This window comes from Pristiophorus japonicus, chromosome 4, assembly GCF_044704955.1.
Source record: "Pristiophorus japonicus isolate sPriJap1 chromosome 4, sPriJap1.hap1, whole genome shotgun sequence".
NCBI lineage: Eukaryota > Metazoa > Chordata > Chondrichthyes > Pristiophoridae > Pristiophorus > Pristiophorus japonicus.
In genome coordinates this window covers 9,570,330-9,589,790 of record NC_091980.1, presented here as the reverse complement: position 1 = coordinate 9,589,790, position 19,461 = coordinate 9,570,330, and the positions used below count along the sequence as shown (strand labels likewise).

The following is a 19,461-nucleotide window of genomic DNA, read 5'->3' as shown; positions in this document are numbered from 1 at the left end:
GGTAGAACCAAATCGTGGTCTTCTGTCGAACTAAACATTGGTCTCCTGTGCTTCCCACTCTGTGCAGTGCTTTGCAGTGCGGTCCCTGGGCTGGGTGGAGATCCCAGAAGAGGACCTGACTCCGGGGAAAAGCAGCATCGCTGTCAACAACTGCATCCAACAGCTCTCCTACAGTAAATGTGAAGGACGACATATCGGGGCGGCCTGGGGAGAGGTGAGTTACAATAGTCGTACCCCACCCCTCGACGTCACTCCCCAAGGGCTCTCAACGCAGAAACCTGTCATCATGTGACCTTGCCGCGGGGCGCTTTACTATTTACACCAGTAGTTGCAGTACATCGGTAGTCCACTAGGTGGAGGCAGAACTTTTCACAGCCTCCTGCGTAAATCGGCAATTGCGTTAAACTGGAATGGGCTCAAGCCCTCGCATGTGTCCAGAATCTTGAAATATATGCTGCGAGGATGTTTCCCCTCGTGGGGGATCCTAGAACTGGGGGGGGCGGGGGCATCATTTCAGAATAAGGGGCCGCCCATTTGAGACGGAAATGAGGAGGAATTTCTTCTCTCAGAGGGTTGTAAATCTGTGGAATTCTCTGCCCCAGAGAGCTGTGGAGGCTGGGTCATTGAATATATTTAAGGTGGAGATAGACAAATATTTGAATAATAAGGGAGTGAAGGGTTATGGGGAACAGGCAGGGAAGTGGAACTGAGTCCATGGTCAAATCAGCCATGATCTTATTGAGTGGCGGAGCAGGCTCGAGGGGCCAAATGGCCAACTCACCAACTCCTGCTCCTATTTCTTATGTTGGGGTGAAATTGCACGCAGCCAGTCTATAATTTATTGTGCCTTGCAGGTGAGGTAGTGTCGGGGTTATGTTGCTGGTCTACTCAAATCTAGTGACTTGCTCGAATAATCCAGAGAATGTGAGTTCAAATCCCAGAATGGAAGAATTCAGAAAGCTGGAAATTAAAAGCAGTCGAATTATCGACAAATCCCAACTGGACCCGGTCTGGCCTCTGTGTGACTCCAGTCCTGGGCCATCGCGGTTGACTTTAACAGCCCTCTGAAATGGCCAAACAAGCCTCTCAGTTGTATCAAAAACTTCTACAAAGGGCCCATCACCACCACCTTCTAATAAGAACATAATAGGAGCAGGAGTCGGCCATACGGCCCCTCGAGCCTGCACCGCCATTTAATACGATCATGGCTGATCCGGTCATGGACTCAGCTCCACTTCCCCGCCCGCTCCCCATAACATCGAAACATAGAAAATAGGAGCAGGAGCAGGCCGTTGGGCCCTTCGAGCCTGCACTGCCATTCAATATGATCATGGCTGATCATAACCTCTTAATCCCCTATCGGTTAAGAAACTCTATCTCTGTCTTAAGTTTATTCAATGTCCCAGCTTCCTCAGCTCCCTGAGGCAGAGAATTCCACAGATTTACAAGCCTCAAGGAAGAAATTCCTCTTCACCTCAGTTTTAAACAGGTGGCCCCTTATTCTAAGATTACGCCCCCTCGTTCTCGTCTCCCTTCTCGAGGACAATCAGCGATGGGCAATCAATGCCGGCCTTGCCAGCGACGCTCACATCCCCAGGAATGAATTGATTTAAAAATGCATTTGTTCGTTTGATAAGGCGGAGAGCAATATAAAGGTGTTTGAAGAAAAGTAAGTGCAATAAAACCAGAAAATGCTGGAAACACTCAGCAGGTTGGGCAGCCTCTCTGGGACGAGAAAGAGAGTTAACATTTCAGGTCGATGAACCGTTCTTCAGAACTGATTCAATAGATTGTTTTTTGCAGTTGTGATTTAATAAAGGAGCCATTCCTGGTCAGGTGACCACCGACCCGTGTCGAGGGTCGTGTCATATATATAGCTCCACCCAGAGGACTAATGTGGCATTGCAGCCATTGCTGTTTACAAGAATGAACAGGCCAGGTCACCTGACTCGTTCCTGAAGTTATCAGCCAGCTTAAAGCTGTGTGTTTGTGAGGTGGTACCGAAAACATAACCGGTCAGAAGGAATTAGCCAAGGTGATCTGCGCCCACTTAGACTGACATCGGTGAAAAGTACATTTAAAACAAATCTAAGCTTGCTTTCCTCAATAAACCACACTTGGAGTTTCTTGTGTTCAGAATAAACCCACAAGACTGTATTTGTAAGCTCAAACTGTTGTGACCTTAGTCTCTTTATTCAGACTCCAGAGTGGAGAAGCAGCATAGTGAATCATCTTTTATACCCCCGGCTTGCCCCAGGTGACCCTTGGGTCTCCCTCAGGTGTGCCCCCTGGTGGCAAGTTGCATGTACTGAGGTTGCATGTTCAGCCATGAACTCATTGAATGGCGGTGCAGGCTCGAAGGGCCGAATGGCCTACTTCTGCACCTATTTTCTATGTTTCTATACATAAGAGTTACTGCGCACAGTTCTGGTCACCATATTACAAAACAGGATGTAGAGGCTCTGGAAATGGTGCAAAAAAGATTTACAAGGATGATAGCACAACTAAGAGTTTAGAATTATCAAGGTGGATTGAACAGGCTGAGGCTCTTGCCTTTAGAAAAGAAAAGGCAGAGGGGTGACTTGATAGAGGTCTTTTAAAATTATGAGAGGGTTTGAAAGTGTAGAAGTAGAGAAGATATTTCCACTTGTGGGGGAGACGAGAATTAGGGGCCATCAATATAAGGCAGTCACTGATAAACCCAATGGGGAATTCAGGAGAAACTTCTTCACCCAGAGAGTGGTGAGAATGTGGAACTCGTGGAATAGTTGAGGCAAATAGCACAGATGAAGCTAAATAAACACGTGGGAAAAAGGACCAGAATATATTCTGACAGGGTGAGAGGAAGAGGGGTGGGAGATGGCATGCACCAGTTGGGCAAAGTGATTCTATACACAACGCTGCAAATAATCTTTTGGGTTAAGACATTCAAGGGTTATTTTTGGTGACCGGTTGCATTAGGTTCTTGACCCTGGTGTACCCGATAACTTTTAAATTTCAAATGATGTGGGACTGGGGGAGGGGGAGGTGGGACTGGGGACTCGGAGTAAGATTTTGGACCGGGGTGGAATAATTAAGGGGCAAACTTGTTGGGTTGGGTGTCGTTTTCTGCTCCTTAACACTTTAATTTGCTTAACGCAGGGTCAGGATATGGTGATGGTTATGAGGAAGGACACTCTGAGCCTCGTGGACCCTGTCCACCACAGTCTGATTCATTCTCAACCAATTATCAACATCCGTGTGTGGGGAGTTGGTTGTAACAATGGCAGGTGAGTTCTCGTCTCTCCGTCCCTTGACACTCTCGGGGGGAGGGAAAGCCCTGTGTTGAGTGGACTGTGTAAATATTTCTAAAATTGCAACCCGGTTTCTAGGACGTCGGGTGTGTAAATTGGGTCCGGCCGTGTGTGAGGTGGTGATACCGGCTGGGCACTGGTTTTACCGCCGGGCGGTACTCACTGCCTCAAACTGTGCAAAATTCGGTTTTGTCGCCCAAAGATGAGAGCGCGGTGCTAAAAGTGGTGTTGCACATTTGCCCTCGGGGGTCCAAGGAGTGGGAGCTGGCGGGGGTGGGGGGAGACCGAATTTCCCCACGGTCGGCTGCCGGCATGCGAGAGGGGAAAAAGTGAAAAGAAAAAGCTGCCCACACTTCCCTTCCCCCCCCCCCCCCCAACACCCACACCCACACTTCCCCCCCCCCCCCCCTCCCTCCCCCCCCACACCCACACTTCCCCCTCCCTCCCCCCCCACACCCACACCCACACCCACACCCACACCCACACTTTCCCCTCCCCCCCCCCCACACACCCCCACACCCACTAATACATAAATGCTAAAAAATAAATAAAGATAAGCGCTTACCTTGCTCGCTAGACGCTCCCGCCCCGTGACTCTCGATGTCCTCAGTGGAATGTTTGCTAGTGCTGTTGGGGAGGGTTTAAATTAAAATGGCAGGGGGATGGGAATCTATGCAGGGAGGCAGAGGGAAGTGAAAAGGGGGCAGAAGCAAAAGGTAGGAAGGAGAAAAGCAAGAGTGGAGGGCAAAGAAATCAAGGGCAAAAATCAAAAAGGGTAACATTACAACATAATTCTAAAAGGACAGTTTAAAAAAAAACAAGCCTGAAGGCTCTGAGTCTCAATGCGAGGAGCATTTGTAATAAGGTGGATGAATTAACTGCGCAGATAGCTGTTAACGGATATGATGTAATTGGGATTACGGAGACATGGCTCCAGGGTAACCAAGGCTGGGAACTCAACATCCAGGGGTATTCAATATTCAGGAAGGACAGACAGACACAGACAGGAAGGAAAAGGAGGTGGGGTGCGTTACTGGTTAAAGAGGAGATTAACGCAATAGTAAGGAAGGACATTAGCGCGGATGAGGTGGAATCTGTATGGGTAGAGCTGCGGAATACCAAAGGGCAGAAAACATTAGTGGGAGTTGTGTACAGACCACCAAACAGTAGTAGGGAGGTTGGGGATGGCATCAAACAGGAAATTAGGGATGCGTGCAATAAGGATACATCAGTTATCATGGGTGACTTTAATCTGCATATTGATTGGGCTAACCAAACTGGTAGCAATACTGTGGAGGAGGATTTCCTGGAGTGTATAAGGGATGATTTTCTAGACCAATATGTCGAGGAACCAACTCGAGAGCAGGCCATCCTAGACTGGGTGATGTGTAACGAGAGACGATTAATTAGCAATCTGGTTGTGCGGGGCTCCTTGGGGAAGAGTGACCATAATATGGTAGAATTCTTCATTTAAGATGGAGAGTGCCACAGTTAATTCAGAGACTAGGGTCCTGAACTTAAAGAAAGGAAACTTCGATGGTATGAGATGTGAATTGGCTAGGATAGACTGGTGAATGATACTTAAAGGGTTGACGGTGGATAGGCAATGGCAAACATTTAAATATCACATGGATGAACTATAACAATTGTACATCCCTGTCTGGAGTAAAAATAAAACGGGGAAGGTGGCTCAACTGGCTAACAAGGGAAATTAGGGATAGTGTTAAATCCAAGGAAGAGGCATATAAATTGTCCAGAAAAAGCAGCAAACCTGAGGACTGGGAGAAATTTAGAATTCAGCAGAGGATGACGAAGGGTTTAATTAGGAGGGAGAAAATAGAGTACGAGAGGAAGCTTGCTGGGAACATTAAAAACTGACTGCAAAAGCTTCTATAGATATGTGAAGAGAAAAAGATTAGTGAAGAATCAGGTGAATTCATAATGGGGGAACAAGGAAATGGCAAACCAACTGAACAAATATTTTGGTTCTGTCTTCACTAAGGAAGACACGAATAACCTCCCGAAAATACAAGGGGACCAAGGGTCTAGCGAGAAGAGGTAACTGAGGGAAATACTTATTAGTCAGGAAATGGTGTTGGGGAAATTGAAGAGACTGATAGTCTGCAACTCAAAGTACTTAAGGAAGTGGCCCTAGAAATAGTAGATGCATTGGTGATCATTTTCCAACATTCCATGGACTCTGGTTCAGTTCCTATGGATTGGAGGGTAGCTAATGTAACCCCACTTTTTAAAAAAAGAGGGAGAGAAAACAGGGAATTATAGACCGGTTAGCCTGACATCAGTTGTGGGGAAAATGCTGGAATCAATTATTAAAGATGTAATAGCAGTGCATTTGGAAAGCAGTGACAGGATCGGTCCAAGTCAACATGGATTTATGAAAGGGAAATCATGCTTGACAAATCTTCTAGAGTTTCTTGAGGATGTAACTAGTAGAGTGGATAAGGGAGAACCAGTGGATGTGGTGTATTTGGACTTTCAAAAGGCTTTTGACAAGGTCCCACAAGAGATTAGTGTGCAAAATTAAGACACATGGTATTGGGGGTAATGTATTGATGTGGATAGAGAACTGGTTGGCAGACAGGAAACAAAGAGTGTGAATAAACGGGTCCTTTTCAGAATGGCAGGCAGTGGCTAGTGGGGTGCCACAGGGTTCAGTGCTGGGACCCCAGTTATTTACAATATATGATTTAGACGAAGGAATTGAACATAATATCTCCAAGTTTGCAGATGACACTAAGCTGGATGGCAGTGTGAGCTGTGATGAGGATGCTAGGAGGCTGCAGGGGAACTTGGACAGGTTAGGTGAATGGGCAAATGCATGGCAGATGCAGTATAATTTGGATAAGTGTGAGGTTATCCACTTTGGTGGCAAAAACACAAAGGCAGATTATTATCTGAATGGTGACAGATTAGGAAAAGGGGAGGTGCAACGAGACCTGGGTGTCATGGTACATCAGTCATTGAAGGTAGGCATGCAGGTACAGCAGGTAGTAAAGAAAGCAAATGGTATGTTGGCCTTCATAGCGAGGGGATTTGAGTACAGGAGCAGGGAGGTCTTACTCCAGTTGTACAGGGCCTTGATGAGACCACATCTTGAGTATTGTGTGCAGTTTTTGTTTCCTAATCTGAGGAAGGACATTCTTGCTATATTGAGGGAGTGCAGAGAAGGTTCACCAGACTGATTCCTGGGATGGCAGGGCTGACATATGAAGAAAGACTGGATCGACTAGGATTATACTCACTGGAATTTAGAAGAATGAGAGGGATCTCATAGAAACATATAAAATTCTGACGGGATTGGACAGGTTGGATGCAGGAAGAATGTTCCCGATGTTGAGGAAGTCCCAGAACCAGGGGTCACAGTCTAAGGATAAGGGGTAAGCCATTTAGGATCGAGATGAGGAGAAACTTCTTCATCCAGAGACTTGTGAACCTGTGGAATTCTCTACCATAGAAAGTTGTTGAGGCCAGTTCGTTAGATATATTCAAAAGGGAGATAGATGTGGCCCTTATGGCTAAAGGGATCAGCGGGTATGGAGAGAAAGCAGGAATGGGGTACTGAAGTTGCTGATCAGCCATGATCTTATTGAATGGCGGTGCAGGCTCAAGGGGCGAATGGCCTACTCCTGCACCTATTTTCTATGTTTCTATGTCCCACCACCTTTCCCGGGCTGTATGGACGCTGGCCGGTAAGGCCACCGCACTCACCGAATTTCCCAGCCGCGGCGGCAAGGGGACGTTGCACGCTCGATGAGGTCACCACATGGGTGGCGGCCGAGCGCGCAGCTGTACGTCTTGGTGCCGCCCGACTACATTTACCGACAGCCCAGGATCCCGGTCGCTGCCGACGGTAAGGACTTAACTGCCGGTTAACCGCCCCTCTCCGGCAGTAACGTGCGGCGTTGGAGACGGAAATTCGAGCCCAGGTCTTTGGTGTTGTGCCTTGGGAGGTGGGGACGTTTGTTGTTGATTAAAGTTTAGATCAATTTTAATCAACAGCAAATCAGGCGCATCAGAATTCGAAATACGGTGCCAATGGCTTCAACTTGCTAAACACACACAGGACAGGAGTCACGTTGAGGCTGAACATTTGCAGCACCCTTTCCCGCTCAGATCAGTACCAGAACCTGTGTTCCTGCTCGGTGAATGGGCACAGCCTCCTGGGAGCTATGTACAGCAACCTGGCGACGTCCTCGGGGCGATGTTGATAACGACACACGAGACCTGTTCTTCTGGACGCTGGTTTGGCAATCCGCAAGAAACGGCCAACCAGAAGAGACCTTCATCGACTTAGCACCGACGTGGAGCTTGACGAATTGACGACCGTGATGTACACTTCACGTCATCGCGAGTACGTGAACACGTGAACATAAGAATTAGGAGTAGGCCATACGGCCCCTCAATAAGATCCTGGCTGATCTTCGACCTCAATTCCACTTTCCCGCCCGATCTCCATATCTCTTGATTCCCCCCGAGAGTCCAAAAATCTATCGATCTCAGTCTTGAACATATTCAGAGACTGAGCCTCCACAGCTCTCTGGGACAGAGAATTCCAAAGATTCACTACCCTCTGTGTACAAATTCCTCCTCATCTCTGTCTTAAGTGGTCGAGCTCTTATCCTGTGTAACGACTTCCCTCCCTGGCTCAGTGAGTAAATTCTGTGCTCAGTGTTGAAACCAAGCCATAGGGCTTGGTGGGCCGCGGGCTCCAACACACGGCAGGTGCTGATCTCGACTGTTGTGGCGACACAGGTCAAGTCCACAACTTGCCTCAGTGCCTCTGGGTTGGAGAAGGCGGGGGGGAAAAAAATCAACTTGGGTTTCCTGCCCAGTAACTCGGTGCATGTGTGGACATTGGGCAACGCCAGGATTCGGAGCTCGGCTGCGATTTCCCTCCCACAGTTGAATAGCCTGCTGGCAGTTTATGTCCACGAACCCATGCGAGGAAGAGCCTATTGGGAGGGGGGGGGGGTGGAAAACCATAATCCCAGGAAGTGGTAAGTCAGGTGAGGAAGGGAGAAATCTGCTCGGTATAAGAATCATAAGAACATAAGAAATAGGAGCAGGAGTCGGCCATTCGGCCCCTCGAGCCTGCTCCGCCATTCAATAAGATCATGGTCGATCCGATCATGGACCCAGCTCCACTTCCCCGCCCACTCCCCATCATTTCTTACGAATGTGAATGAAGACTATGGGGTAGGATGTTGGTGTCTCTGGCGGAAAATGGGTGGACATCCTGGAGAAATGGTCCTTTCGGCCGCTGATCTGCGATTTCCGATAAATCTTCCGCCCAATGTCGAGTGGGAGATCGTGGAGAGCACTTGAGGAAATTCCGGTCGAATGTGTTTGGTGTGTTGGTGTTGGCGGCATCGGTGACATCCATCATCACATGGCTTCTGCTGGCTCTGATTTATAAACATGTAGGAACAGGAGGAGGCCATTCAGCCCTTCGAGCCTGTTCCTCCATTCAGTGAGATCATGGCTGATCTGTACCTTAACTCCATCAACCCGCCTTGGTTCCATATCCCTTAATACCCTTGCCCAACAAAAGTGTATCACTCTTGATTTTGAAATTTTCCCCAGCCTCAACAGCATTTGGGGGAGAGAGTTCCAGATTTCCACTGCCCTGTAATGTATTTGCTTCAAGAGTTCACAAGAACACAAGGAGCAGGAGTCGGCCATTCGGCCCCTCGAGCCTGCTCCTCCATTCAATAAGATCATGGCTGATCTGATCATGGACTCGGCTCCACTTCCCCGCCCGCTCCCCATAACCCTTGACCCCCTTATCGCTCAAAAATCTGTCTATCTCCGCCTTAAATATATTCCATGACCCAGCCTCCACAGCTCTCTGGGGCAGAGAATTCCACAGATTTACAACCCTCTGAGAAAAAATTCCTCCTCATCTCAGTTTTAAATGGGCAGCCTCTTATTCTGAGACTATGTCCCCTAGTTTTAGTTTCCCCTATGTGGAAATATACTCTCTACATCCACCTTATCGAGCCCCCTCATTATCTTATATGTTTCAATAAGATCACCTCTCATTCATCTGAACTCCAATGAGTATAGACTCAACCTACTCAATCTATCTTCATAAGTCAACCTCCTCATCTCCGGAATCAACAGAGTGAACCTTCTCTGAACAGCCTCCAATGCAAGTATACCCTTCCTTAAATACAGAGAGACCAAAACTGCATGCAGTACTCCAGGTGTGGCCTCACCAATACCCTGTACAGTTGTAGCAGGACTTCTCTGCTTTTATACTCTATCCCCCTTGCAATAAAGGCCAACATTCCATTTGCCTTCCTGATCACTTGCTGTACCTGCATACTAACTTTTTGTGTTACACGCACAGGGACCCCCAGGTCCCTCTGTACTGCAGCACTTTGCAATTTTTCTCCATTTAAATTATAATCTGCTTTTCTATTTTTTTCTGCCAAAGTGGATAACCTCACATTTTCCCACATTATACTCCATCTGCCAAATTTTTGCCCATTCATTTAGACTGTCGATATCCCTTTGCAGATTTCTTGTGTCCTCCTCACTCAGTGCTGTTCCACCCATCTTTGTATCATCAGCAAACTTGGCTACATTACACTCGGTCCCTTCATCTAAGTCATTAATATAGATTGTAAACAGTTGTGGACCCAGCACCGATCCCTGCGGCACCCCACTAGTCACTGTTTGCCAGCCGGAAAATGCCGTTTAACCCGGCTCTGTTTTCTGATAGTTAGCCAATCCTCAATTGCTTAAGAATTCGTAGCAACACATTGCTATTAAGAACTAGTTGGTTTATTAGCAAAGGTTTAACAATCACACTACACATTACACCCTGTCAAGCCCCCTCATAATCTTATACGTTTCGATAAGGTCACCTCTCATTCTTCTGAATTCCAATGAGCAGAGGCCCAACCTCCTCAACCTTTCCTCATAACTCAATCCCCTCATCCCCGGAATCAACCGAGTGAACCTTCTCTGAACTGCCTCCAAAGCAAGTATGTCCTTTCGTAAATATCGCTGCAGATAGGTGGGTTCCCCGTATCCAGAGTAAGCAGTTTGGGTCGCTCCCTTTAATTGGGAGAGGAGCTCCTCATACGCGGCAGCGATAGACGGCCCAGAGCGTAGCGCTGCACCCCGCTCCCGCCCCAGGAAGGAAGTGGAGCGCTCGAGAGCTCTACTTCCTTCCTGGGGGCAGTGAACCTAATTTACCGCGAGAGGCGAAACTTCCGTGCCTGCCGAGTGATTGCGCCCCTAAATTTCTAGCCCATGGGTGTAACATCGACCCCCGCCTTCCCGTCTCCTTGAGCGACAAAGAAAGTTACAGCACAGGAGGATCCATTTCGGCCCATCGTTTCCGTGCTGGCCGACAAAGAGCCGCACAGCCCTCGGTCAGCAGGTTACATATAAACCTACGAACAACAATCGAAAGGCAAAGAGCACCCAGCCCAACCAGCCCGCCTCACACAACTGCCACACCCCTTACACTGAAACATTCTACACTCCACCCCAACCAGAGCCATGTGATCTCCTGGGAGAGGCAAAAAAAAAACAGATAAAAATCCAGGCCAATTTAGGGAGAAGAAAATCTGGGACAATTCCTCTCCGGCCCATCCAGGCGATCGACACTAGTCCAGGAGATCACCCTGGCCGTATTCGATTCCCTGCAGTACTTACCATTATATCTACGCCGTCCAACACAAGGTCATCCAGTCTAATCCCAATTACCAGCTCTAGGTCCATAACCCTGCAGGTTACTGCACTTTAAGTGCCCATCCAACCATCTCTTAAAAGTGGTGAGGGTTTCTGCATCCACCACTCTTCCAGGCAGCGAGTTCCAGATCCCCACAACCCTCTGCGTAAAGAAGCCCCCCCCTCAAATCCCCTCTAAACCTTCCACTAACCACCTTAAAGCTATGCCCCCTCATAATAGACCCCATCACCATTGGAAATGGGCCCTTACTGTCCACTATGTCCAGGCCCCTCCGTATTTTGTACATCTCGATGAGGTCTCTTCTCAACCTCCTCTGTTCCAATGAGAACAAACCCAGCCTATCCAATCTTTCTGCCTAGTGTTTGGGTTTCAAACTGAACTGTGCCAGGTGGTTTTGAGGAAAGGCTAAAAACTTCCATTTTCACTAGAAGACTAAAGGGAGCCCTCACTACCATGTGTAAAAGATCCCAGGGTTTGATGACGGAAATCCTGAAGATGGCTCTGGTAAGAGGCAGGATGGTGAGGCCAGGCCAACATATGAATTGGGGACAAATTAATGGACCACATATCAGAGGAAGAGCTTCACACAGAGAGGGTACATGTCTACTTAAAATATAAGAATCTGAATGGGGTAGAAGAGCAAAGAGATTTTTGAGTACAAATACACAAATCACTAAAAGTAGTGACGCACGTTAGTAAGACCAAAAGCAAACCAAGCACTAGGGTTTATTTCTAGAGGTATAGAATTGAAAAGTAGGGAAGTTATGCTAAACCTGTATCGAACCTTGGTTAGACCACACTTGGAGCACTGCGTACAGTTCTGCTCACCATATTATAAAAAGGATATAAAGGCACTGGAGAGAATGCAGAGAAGATTTACAAGGATGATACCAGAAATGCGAGGGTAAAGAAAGAAAGATACTTGCATTTATATAGCGCCTTTCACGACCACCGGATGTCTCAAAGCGCTTGAGGTCTTTAAAATTATGAAAGATTTTGATAGTTATCACAGAGAGAATGTTTCCACTTGTGGGAAGAGCATAACTAGAGGCCATCAATATAAGATCGTCACCAAGAAATCCAATAGGGAATTCCGGAGAAAATTCTTTATCCAGAGAGTGGTGAGAATGTGGAACTCGCTACCACAGGGAGTGGTTGAGGTGAATAGTATCGATGCATTTAACGGGAGGCTAGACAAGCATATGAGGGAGAAGGGAATAGAGGGTTATGCTGATAGATTTAGATGAGGAAAGATGGGAGGAGGCTCGCCTGGAGCATAAACACCGGCATGGACTGGTTAGAAACATAGAAACATAGAAAATAGGTGCAGGAGTAGGCCATTCAGCCCTTCTAGCCTGCACCGCCATTCAATGAGTTCATGGCTGAACATGCAACTTCAGTACCCCATTCCTGCTTTCTCACCATACCCCTTGATTCCCCTAGTAGTAAGGACTTCATCTAACTCCTTTTTGAATATATTTAGTGAATTGGCCTCAACAACTTTCTGTGATAGAGAATTCCACAGGTTCACCACTCTCTGGGTGAAAAAATTCCTCCTCATCTCGGTCCTAAATGGCTTCCCCCTTATCCTTAGACTGTGTCCCCTGGTTCTGGACTTCCCCAACATTGGGAACATTCTTCCTGCATCTAACCTGTCTAACCCCGTCAGAATTTTAAACGTTTCTATGAGGTCCCCTCTCATTCTTCTGAACTCCAGTGAATACAAGCCCAGTTGATCCAGTCTTTCTTGATAGGCCAGTCCCGCCATCCCGGGAATCAGTCTGGTGAACCTTCGCTGCACTCCCTCAATAGCAAGAATGTCCTTCCTCAGGTTAGGAGACCAAAACTGTACACAATACTCCAGGTGTGGCCTCACCAAGGCCCTGTACAATTGTAGCAACACCTCCCTGCCCTTGTACTCAAATCCCCTCGCTATGAAGGCCAACATGCCATTTGCTTTCTTAACCGCCTGCTGTACCTGCATGCCAACCTTCAATGACTGATGTACCATGACACCCAGGTCTCTTTGCACCTCCCCTTTTCCTAATTTGTCACTATTCAGATAATAGTCTGTCTCTCTGTTTTTACCACCAAAGTGGATAACCTCACATTTATCCACATTATACTTCATCTGCCATGCATTTGCCCACTCACCTAACCTATCCAAGTCGCTCTGCAGCCTCATAGAATCCTCCTTGCAGCTCACACTGCCACCCAACTTAGTGTCATCCGCAAATTTGGAGATACTACATTTAATCCCCTCGTCTAAATCATTAATGTACAATGTAAACAGCTGGGGCCCCAGCACAGAACCTTGCGGTACCCCACTAGTCACTGCCTGCCATTCTGAAAAGTCCCCATTTACTCCTACTCTTTGCTTCCTGTCGGACAACCAGTTCTCAATCCATGTCAGCACACTACCCCCAATCCCATGTGCTTTAACTTTGCACATTAATCTCTTGTGTGGGACCTTGTCGAAAGCCTTCTGAAAGTCCAAATATACCACATCAACTGGTTCTCCCTTGTCCACTCTACTGGAAACATCCTCAAAAAATTCCAGAAGATTTGTCAAGCATGATTTCCCTTTCACAAATCCATGCTGACTTGGACCTATCATATTACCTCTTTCCAAATGCACTGCTATGACATCCTTGGTTGGGCCGAATGGCCTGTTTCTGTGTCATATATCCGATGTAACCTTATGTCTGCTATAATCTGCTGGGCCAGCAGAGATAGGTTACTGGAGGACAGGGTTCGATGGGAGGGTTAGGGTGCTGGAGGGGCAGAGTTGGATAGGAGAGTCAGGGTACTGGAGGGAGGGTATTTGATGGGAGAGTTGGGGTACTGGAGGGAAAGGGTTTGATGGGAGAGTTGGGGTACTGGAGGGAGAGGGTTTGATGGGAGAGTTGGGGTACTGGAGGGAGGGTATTTGATGGGAGAGTTGGGGTACTGGAGGGAGGGTATTCGATGGGAGAGTTGGGGTACTGGAGGGAGAGGGTTTGATGGGAGAGTTGGGGTATTGGAGGGAGGGTATGCGATGAGAGAGCCGGGGTACTGGATGATGGCATCGATGGCAGAATTAGGTTACTGGAGGGAAACGATTTAATGGGAGAGTCTGGGTACTGGAGCGAGAGGGTTTAATGGGAGAGTTGGGGTACTGGAGGGAGAGTATTCGATGGGCTGAATGGCATTTTCTAATTTTTGACTTATTATGATGGTATGAACACTTGTAGTGGGGCATGTTTTCACGGACCCCGGCTGACGACCTCAATGACTATCAATACTGAATAATCCAATACACACACATTCTCTGTAGTTACTTAACCCCACTGAATACTTGAGCTATTCACAAGTGATTGTCCATGATCCTCATTATCCGTGCTGATAAACTAAGGGGGCGAAGTAGTCCTGTGCCCTGATTGGGAGCGGTCACTAGCTGGGGGCGGGACTTCCTGTGCCCGGTGCAGAATCCCGCCCCTCAAAGTAAGTGGCGCGCAATCTCGCACACTCCACTTCCTGTTGGGGCACAACCATGTAACGATAACCCCTCACCCCTGAAACCATTCGAGTAAATCCTCCTCCGCACCCTCTCCTAAGCCTTCCTGTCCTTCCTAGGATTAGACACAATACTCCAGCTGGGGCCGAACTAGTGTTTGATATAGGTTTATCATAACTTCCTGGCTGTTGTGCTCTATGCCTTTATTTATAAAGACCAGGATCCCGAATGTTTTACTGCAGTTGTACAGGGCCTTGGTGAGGCCACACTTTGAATATTGTTAGTTTTGGTCTCCTAATCTGAGGAAGGACATTCTTGCTATTGAGGGAGTGCAGCGAAGGTTCACCAGACTGATTCCTGGGATGGTAGGACTGACGAGACTGGATCGACTAGGCTTATATTCACTGAAATTTAGAAGAATGAGAGGGGATCTCATAGAAACATATAAAATTCTGATGGGTTTAGACAGGTTAGATGCAGGAAGAATGTTCCCAATGTTGAGGATCCAGAACCAGGGGTCACAGTCTAAGGATAAGGGGTAAGCCATTTAGGACCGAGATGAGGAGAAACTTCTTCACTGAGAATTATGACCCTGTGGAATTCTCTACCAAAGAAAGTTGTTGGGGCCAGTTCGTTTGATATATTCAAAAGGGAGTTAGATGTGGCCCTTATGGCTAAAGGGATCAGGGGGCATGGAGAGAAAGCAGGAATGGGGTCCTGAAGTTGCATGATGGTGCAGCTCGAAGGGCCGAATGGCCTACTCCTGCATCTATTTTCTATGTTTCTATGTTTACTGCTCTGTAAGCCTGTCCTGCCACCTTCAGAGATTTGTGCACAAACATATCTATTCTTGCACCCTTTATAATTATAGCATCTAGCTTGAATTGTGTCTCCTCATTCTTCCCACCAAAATGTATCACCTCGCACTTTCCTGTATTGAATCTCAGCTGCCATGTGTTCACCCATTCCACCAGCTTGTTTATGTCCTCTTGAAATCTATTACTCTCTTCCTCACTATTTCCTACACTTCCAAGTTTCGTGTCATTTGTAAATTTCACAATTGTGCCCTGTACCCACTCCCACCCCCTTTCCCCAGCCCCCCCCCCCCCCCGCCCCAAATCCATGTCATTAATGTATATTGTCAGGGCTCCGGGACTGGGACACCAGCAGGATTTAGGTCCCTGTGACCAGGAGACCAGCAGGGGTCAAGGCCTCGGGGCTGGGACACCAGTAGAGGTCAAGGCCTTGGGAGTGGGGTAACCAGCAGGATTTAGGTCCCTGTGATCATGAGTCTAGCAGGGGCAGGGCTCTGGGACTATGGGACCAACAGGGGTCGGGGCCCTGGGAGTGGGACACCCAGCAGGGGTCGGGGCCCTGGGAGTGGGACACCCAGCAGGGGTCGGGGCCCTGGGAGTGGGACACCCAGCAGGGGTCGGGGCCCTGGGAGTGGGACACCCAGCAGGGGTCGGGGCCCTGGGAGTGGGACACCCAGCAGGGGTCGGGGCCCTGGGAGTGGGACACCCAGCAGGGGTCGGGGCCCTGGGAGTGGGACACCCAGCAGGGGTCGGGGCCCTGGGAGTGGGACACCCAGCAGGGGTCGGGGCCCTGGGAGTGGGACACCCAGCAGGGGTCGGGGCCCTGGGAGTGGGACACCCAGCAGGGGTCGGGGCCCTGGGAGTGGGACACCAACAGGAGTTAGGTCCCTGTAACTATGTGACCAGCAGAGGTCAGGATTTCCACCAAAGTTACGTGACCGATCTGCGAACTCCTGTGGAATTTGTACCCGGGTATATCCAGCCATTTATCTGAGTAAAACTGAGGTGTATGTTTTGGTTTGGCAATATCATATATATATAATTAATTCAACTGCTTTATGACTTTATTGATTAATCGATTGATTTTCTTCATGCTGCCATGGAGACAGAGACAGGTAGAGTTTCCGATTTCTATTCAGTCTTCTTCCAATTTGTCCATTTAAAAAAAATTAAAATATTGATTATTGCACCATCATAACTAATGGCACTTTGATAACCTATTGACTGATAAACTGTACAAATTGCAACCGGTCATCTGAGACCTCACTGAACGTTGGGACCAACAGTCTATCTCCTGAACCCTGAGATTTATGAATTGAGACGGAAACAGAGGAATGACGAAGAAGGAAATCGGGTGAATTAGAGTCAAGTCAGGTACAGGAAGAGAAATAGAGAGAGGGAAAGAAAGATTGGATTAAGAGAAAGAGAGAAAGGAAAAGTAAGAAAAAAAATTAAAATGTTACCTTTTTAAAATTTCTAATAATTGAATACATGCAGGAATAAGATTGAATGGTTGGCCGGAGAGGTTGATTGGCATTGCATTTATAATTATCACATTCTTTAACGAGTACTTACGCTCTTAATTACCAGCCTTAACTTTCTGCGGCATATTTAATGGTCAATTAATATTCAAATCCAGCAATTCTTTACAAAGAAAAACTTGCATTTCTATAGCGCCTTTCACAACCACTGGATGTCCCAAAGCGATTTACAGACAATGAAGTACACGGACTGTAGTAATGTGGGAAACACGGCAGACAATTTGCGCACAGCAAGCTCCCACAAACAGCAATGTGATAATGACCAGATAATCTGTTTCTGTGATGTTGGTTGAGGGATGAATATTGGCCAAAGACACCGAGGAGAACTCCCCTGCTCTTCTTCGAAATAGTTCCATGGGATCTTTTACGTTCACCTGAGAGGGAAGACAGTGGACTCTGTTTAATGTCTCATCCAAAAGACAGCACCTCTGACAGTGCGGCGCTCCCTCAGCACTGCACTGGGAGTGTCAGCTTAGATTTATATACTCAAGTCTCTGGAGTGGGACTCGAACCCACAACCTTCTGACTCAGAGGTGAGAGTGCTGCCCACTGAGCCACGGCTGGCACTGTTATAAATAACCGGGGAGGCTGAGGGTGAGACGCCGTCTGTGTGAAACAAGTGCCGTAAATTGACCAGCCAGTTCTGGAGATTCGCACCTCACAGTATATCTCTTCCTTCCCTGAACCTGTCGGCTGAGTTGTGCGTTAATAGGGGCGTGTGTCGTTAAACACGCCGTAATTTTTCCAGCAAGATCCGGGCCCTTCTATTTAGCATCACAGGGAAACCCTCTGGTGTCTCATCGCCTCACTGCATCAGTGTCTCCGTGAGAGGGGAAGCTAACCGAATCCTACAGCAATAGCAACAACAACAACTTGTATTTATATAGCGCCTTTAATGTAATGAAACGCCCCAAGATGCTTCACAGGAGTATTATGCGATAAAAATTTGACACCAAGCCGCGCAGGTGACCTAGAGCTTGGTCAAAGAGGTAGGTTTTAAGGAGTATCATAAGAACATAAGAAATAGGAGCAGAAGTAGGCCACCTGGCCCCTCGAGCCTGCTCCTCCATTCAATAAGATCTTGGCTGATCTGATCTTGGGCTCAGCTCCACTTCCCTGCCCGCTCCCCATAACCCTTTACTCCCTTATCGCTCAAAGATCTGTCTATCTCCACCTTAAATATATTCAATGACCCAGCCTCCACAGCTCTCTGAGGCAGAGAATTCCACAGATTTACAACCCTCAGAGGAAATTTCTCCTTATCTCAGTTTTAAATGGGCGGCCGCTTATTCTAAGACTATGTTCCCTAGTTTTAGTTTCCCCTATAAGTGGAAATATCCTCTCTGCAGCCACCTTGTCGCGTGCCCTCATTATCTTATAAGTTTCGATAAGATCACCTCTCATTCTTCTGAACTCCAATGTGTATAGGCCCCGTCTACTCAACCTTTCCTCATAAGACAACCCCCTCATCTCCAGAATCAACCTAATGAACCTTTTCTGAACAATCTCCAATGCAAGTATATCCTTCCTTAAATACGGAGACCAAAACTGCACGCAGTACTCCAGGTGTGGCCTCACCAATACCCTGTACAGTTGTAGCAGGACTTCTCTGCTTTTATAATCCATCCACCTTGCAATAAAGGAATCTGGACCGATTGGTGGCAGGGTCGTCCGGAATCTGTAAAATGTTCCGCAATCCAGACCCGCCGACCCTGCTGACCTCTAGGTCCTGCCGCTGCCCGACCTCTGGTCTCTTCTCACCGCCCCTTGCCAGTGCCCTTACCTTGAGGCCTCCTCACCGGCCCAAACACCTCCTCCGTGATGGGGCCGCCCGACCAGCTCTTCGGCGGGCCCTGCCCGAACACTTCCCTGGCGACGGGGCCCCGGCCGACGACCCCATCGCCCGGCGAACACCACACCACCCCACCCGCCCCCCGCCCTTCTGACGTTCCGAAATCCGGAAATACCTGAACTTGGGCTCGGGTGTTTCTGGATTCGTGACATCAGAAAGAAGTTCCAAAATCCAGCAAGATGCAAAATCCGGAACTGCCTCGATCCCGAGGGTTCTGGATTCGGGATGCTGCACCTATACTAACTTTTTATGGTTTCATGCACAAGTGCCCCCCAGGTACTGTAGCACTTTGCAATTTTTCTCCATTTAAATTATAATTTGCTTTTCTATTATTTCTACCAAAGTGGATAACCTCACATTTTCCCACATTATACTCCATCGGCCGAAATTGTGCCCACTCACTTAGCCTGTCTATATCCCTTTGCAGATTTTTGTGTCCTCCTCACAATTTGCTTTCCCACCCATCTTTGTATCATCAGCAAACTTGGCTACATTATACTAGGTCCTTTCATCCAAGTCATTAATATAGATTATAAATAATTGGGGACCCAGCACTGATCCCTGCGGCACCCCACTAATCACTGATTTGCCAACCGGAAAATGACCCATTTATCCCGACTCTCTGTTCAGCCAAACTTCTATCCATGCTAATATATTACCCCAAACCCCGTGAGCTTTTTATCTTATGCAGTAACCTCTTATGTGGCCTTCTGGAATACCTTCTGGAATACACAA

The 19,461-nt window shown here is 47.8% G+C and overlaps 1 protein-coding gene across 1 annotated transcript in view; it reads left to right on the top strand.

The window, feature by feature from the left end:
• Window positions 1-19,461, top strand: part of apbb3 (amyloid beta (A4) precursor protein-binding, family B, member 3) — a 75,875-nt gene that overhangs the window by 21,761 nt on the left and 34,653 nt on the right. The window contains exons 5-6 of the mRNA XM_070877161.1: window positions 68-214; window positions 3,142-3,269. Coding sequence (XP_070733262.1) covers window positions 68-214; window positions 3,142-3,269 — 275 coding nt within the window. The remainder of the gene's footprint in view (window positions 1-67; window positions 215-3,141; window positions 3,270-19,461) is intronic.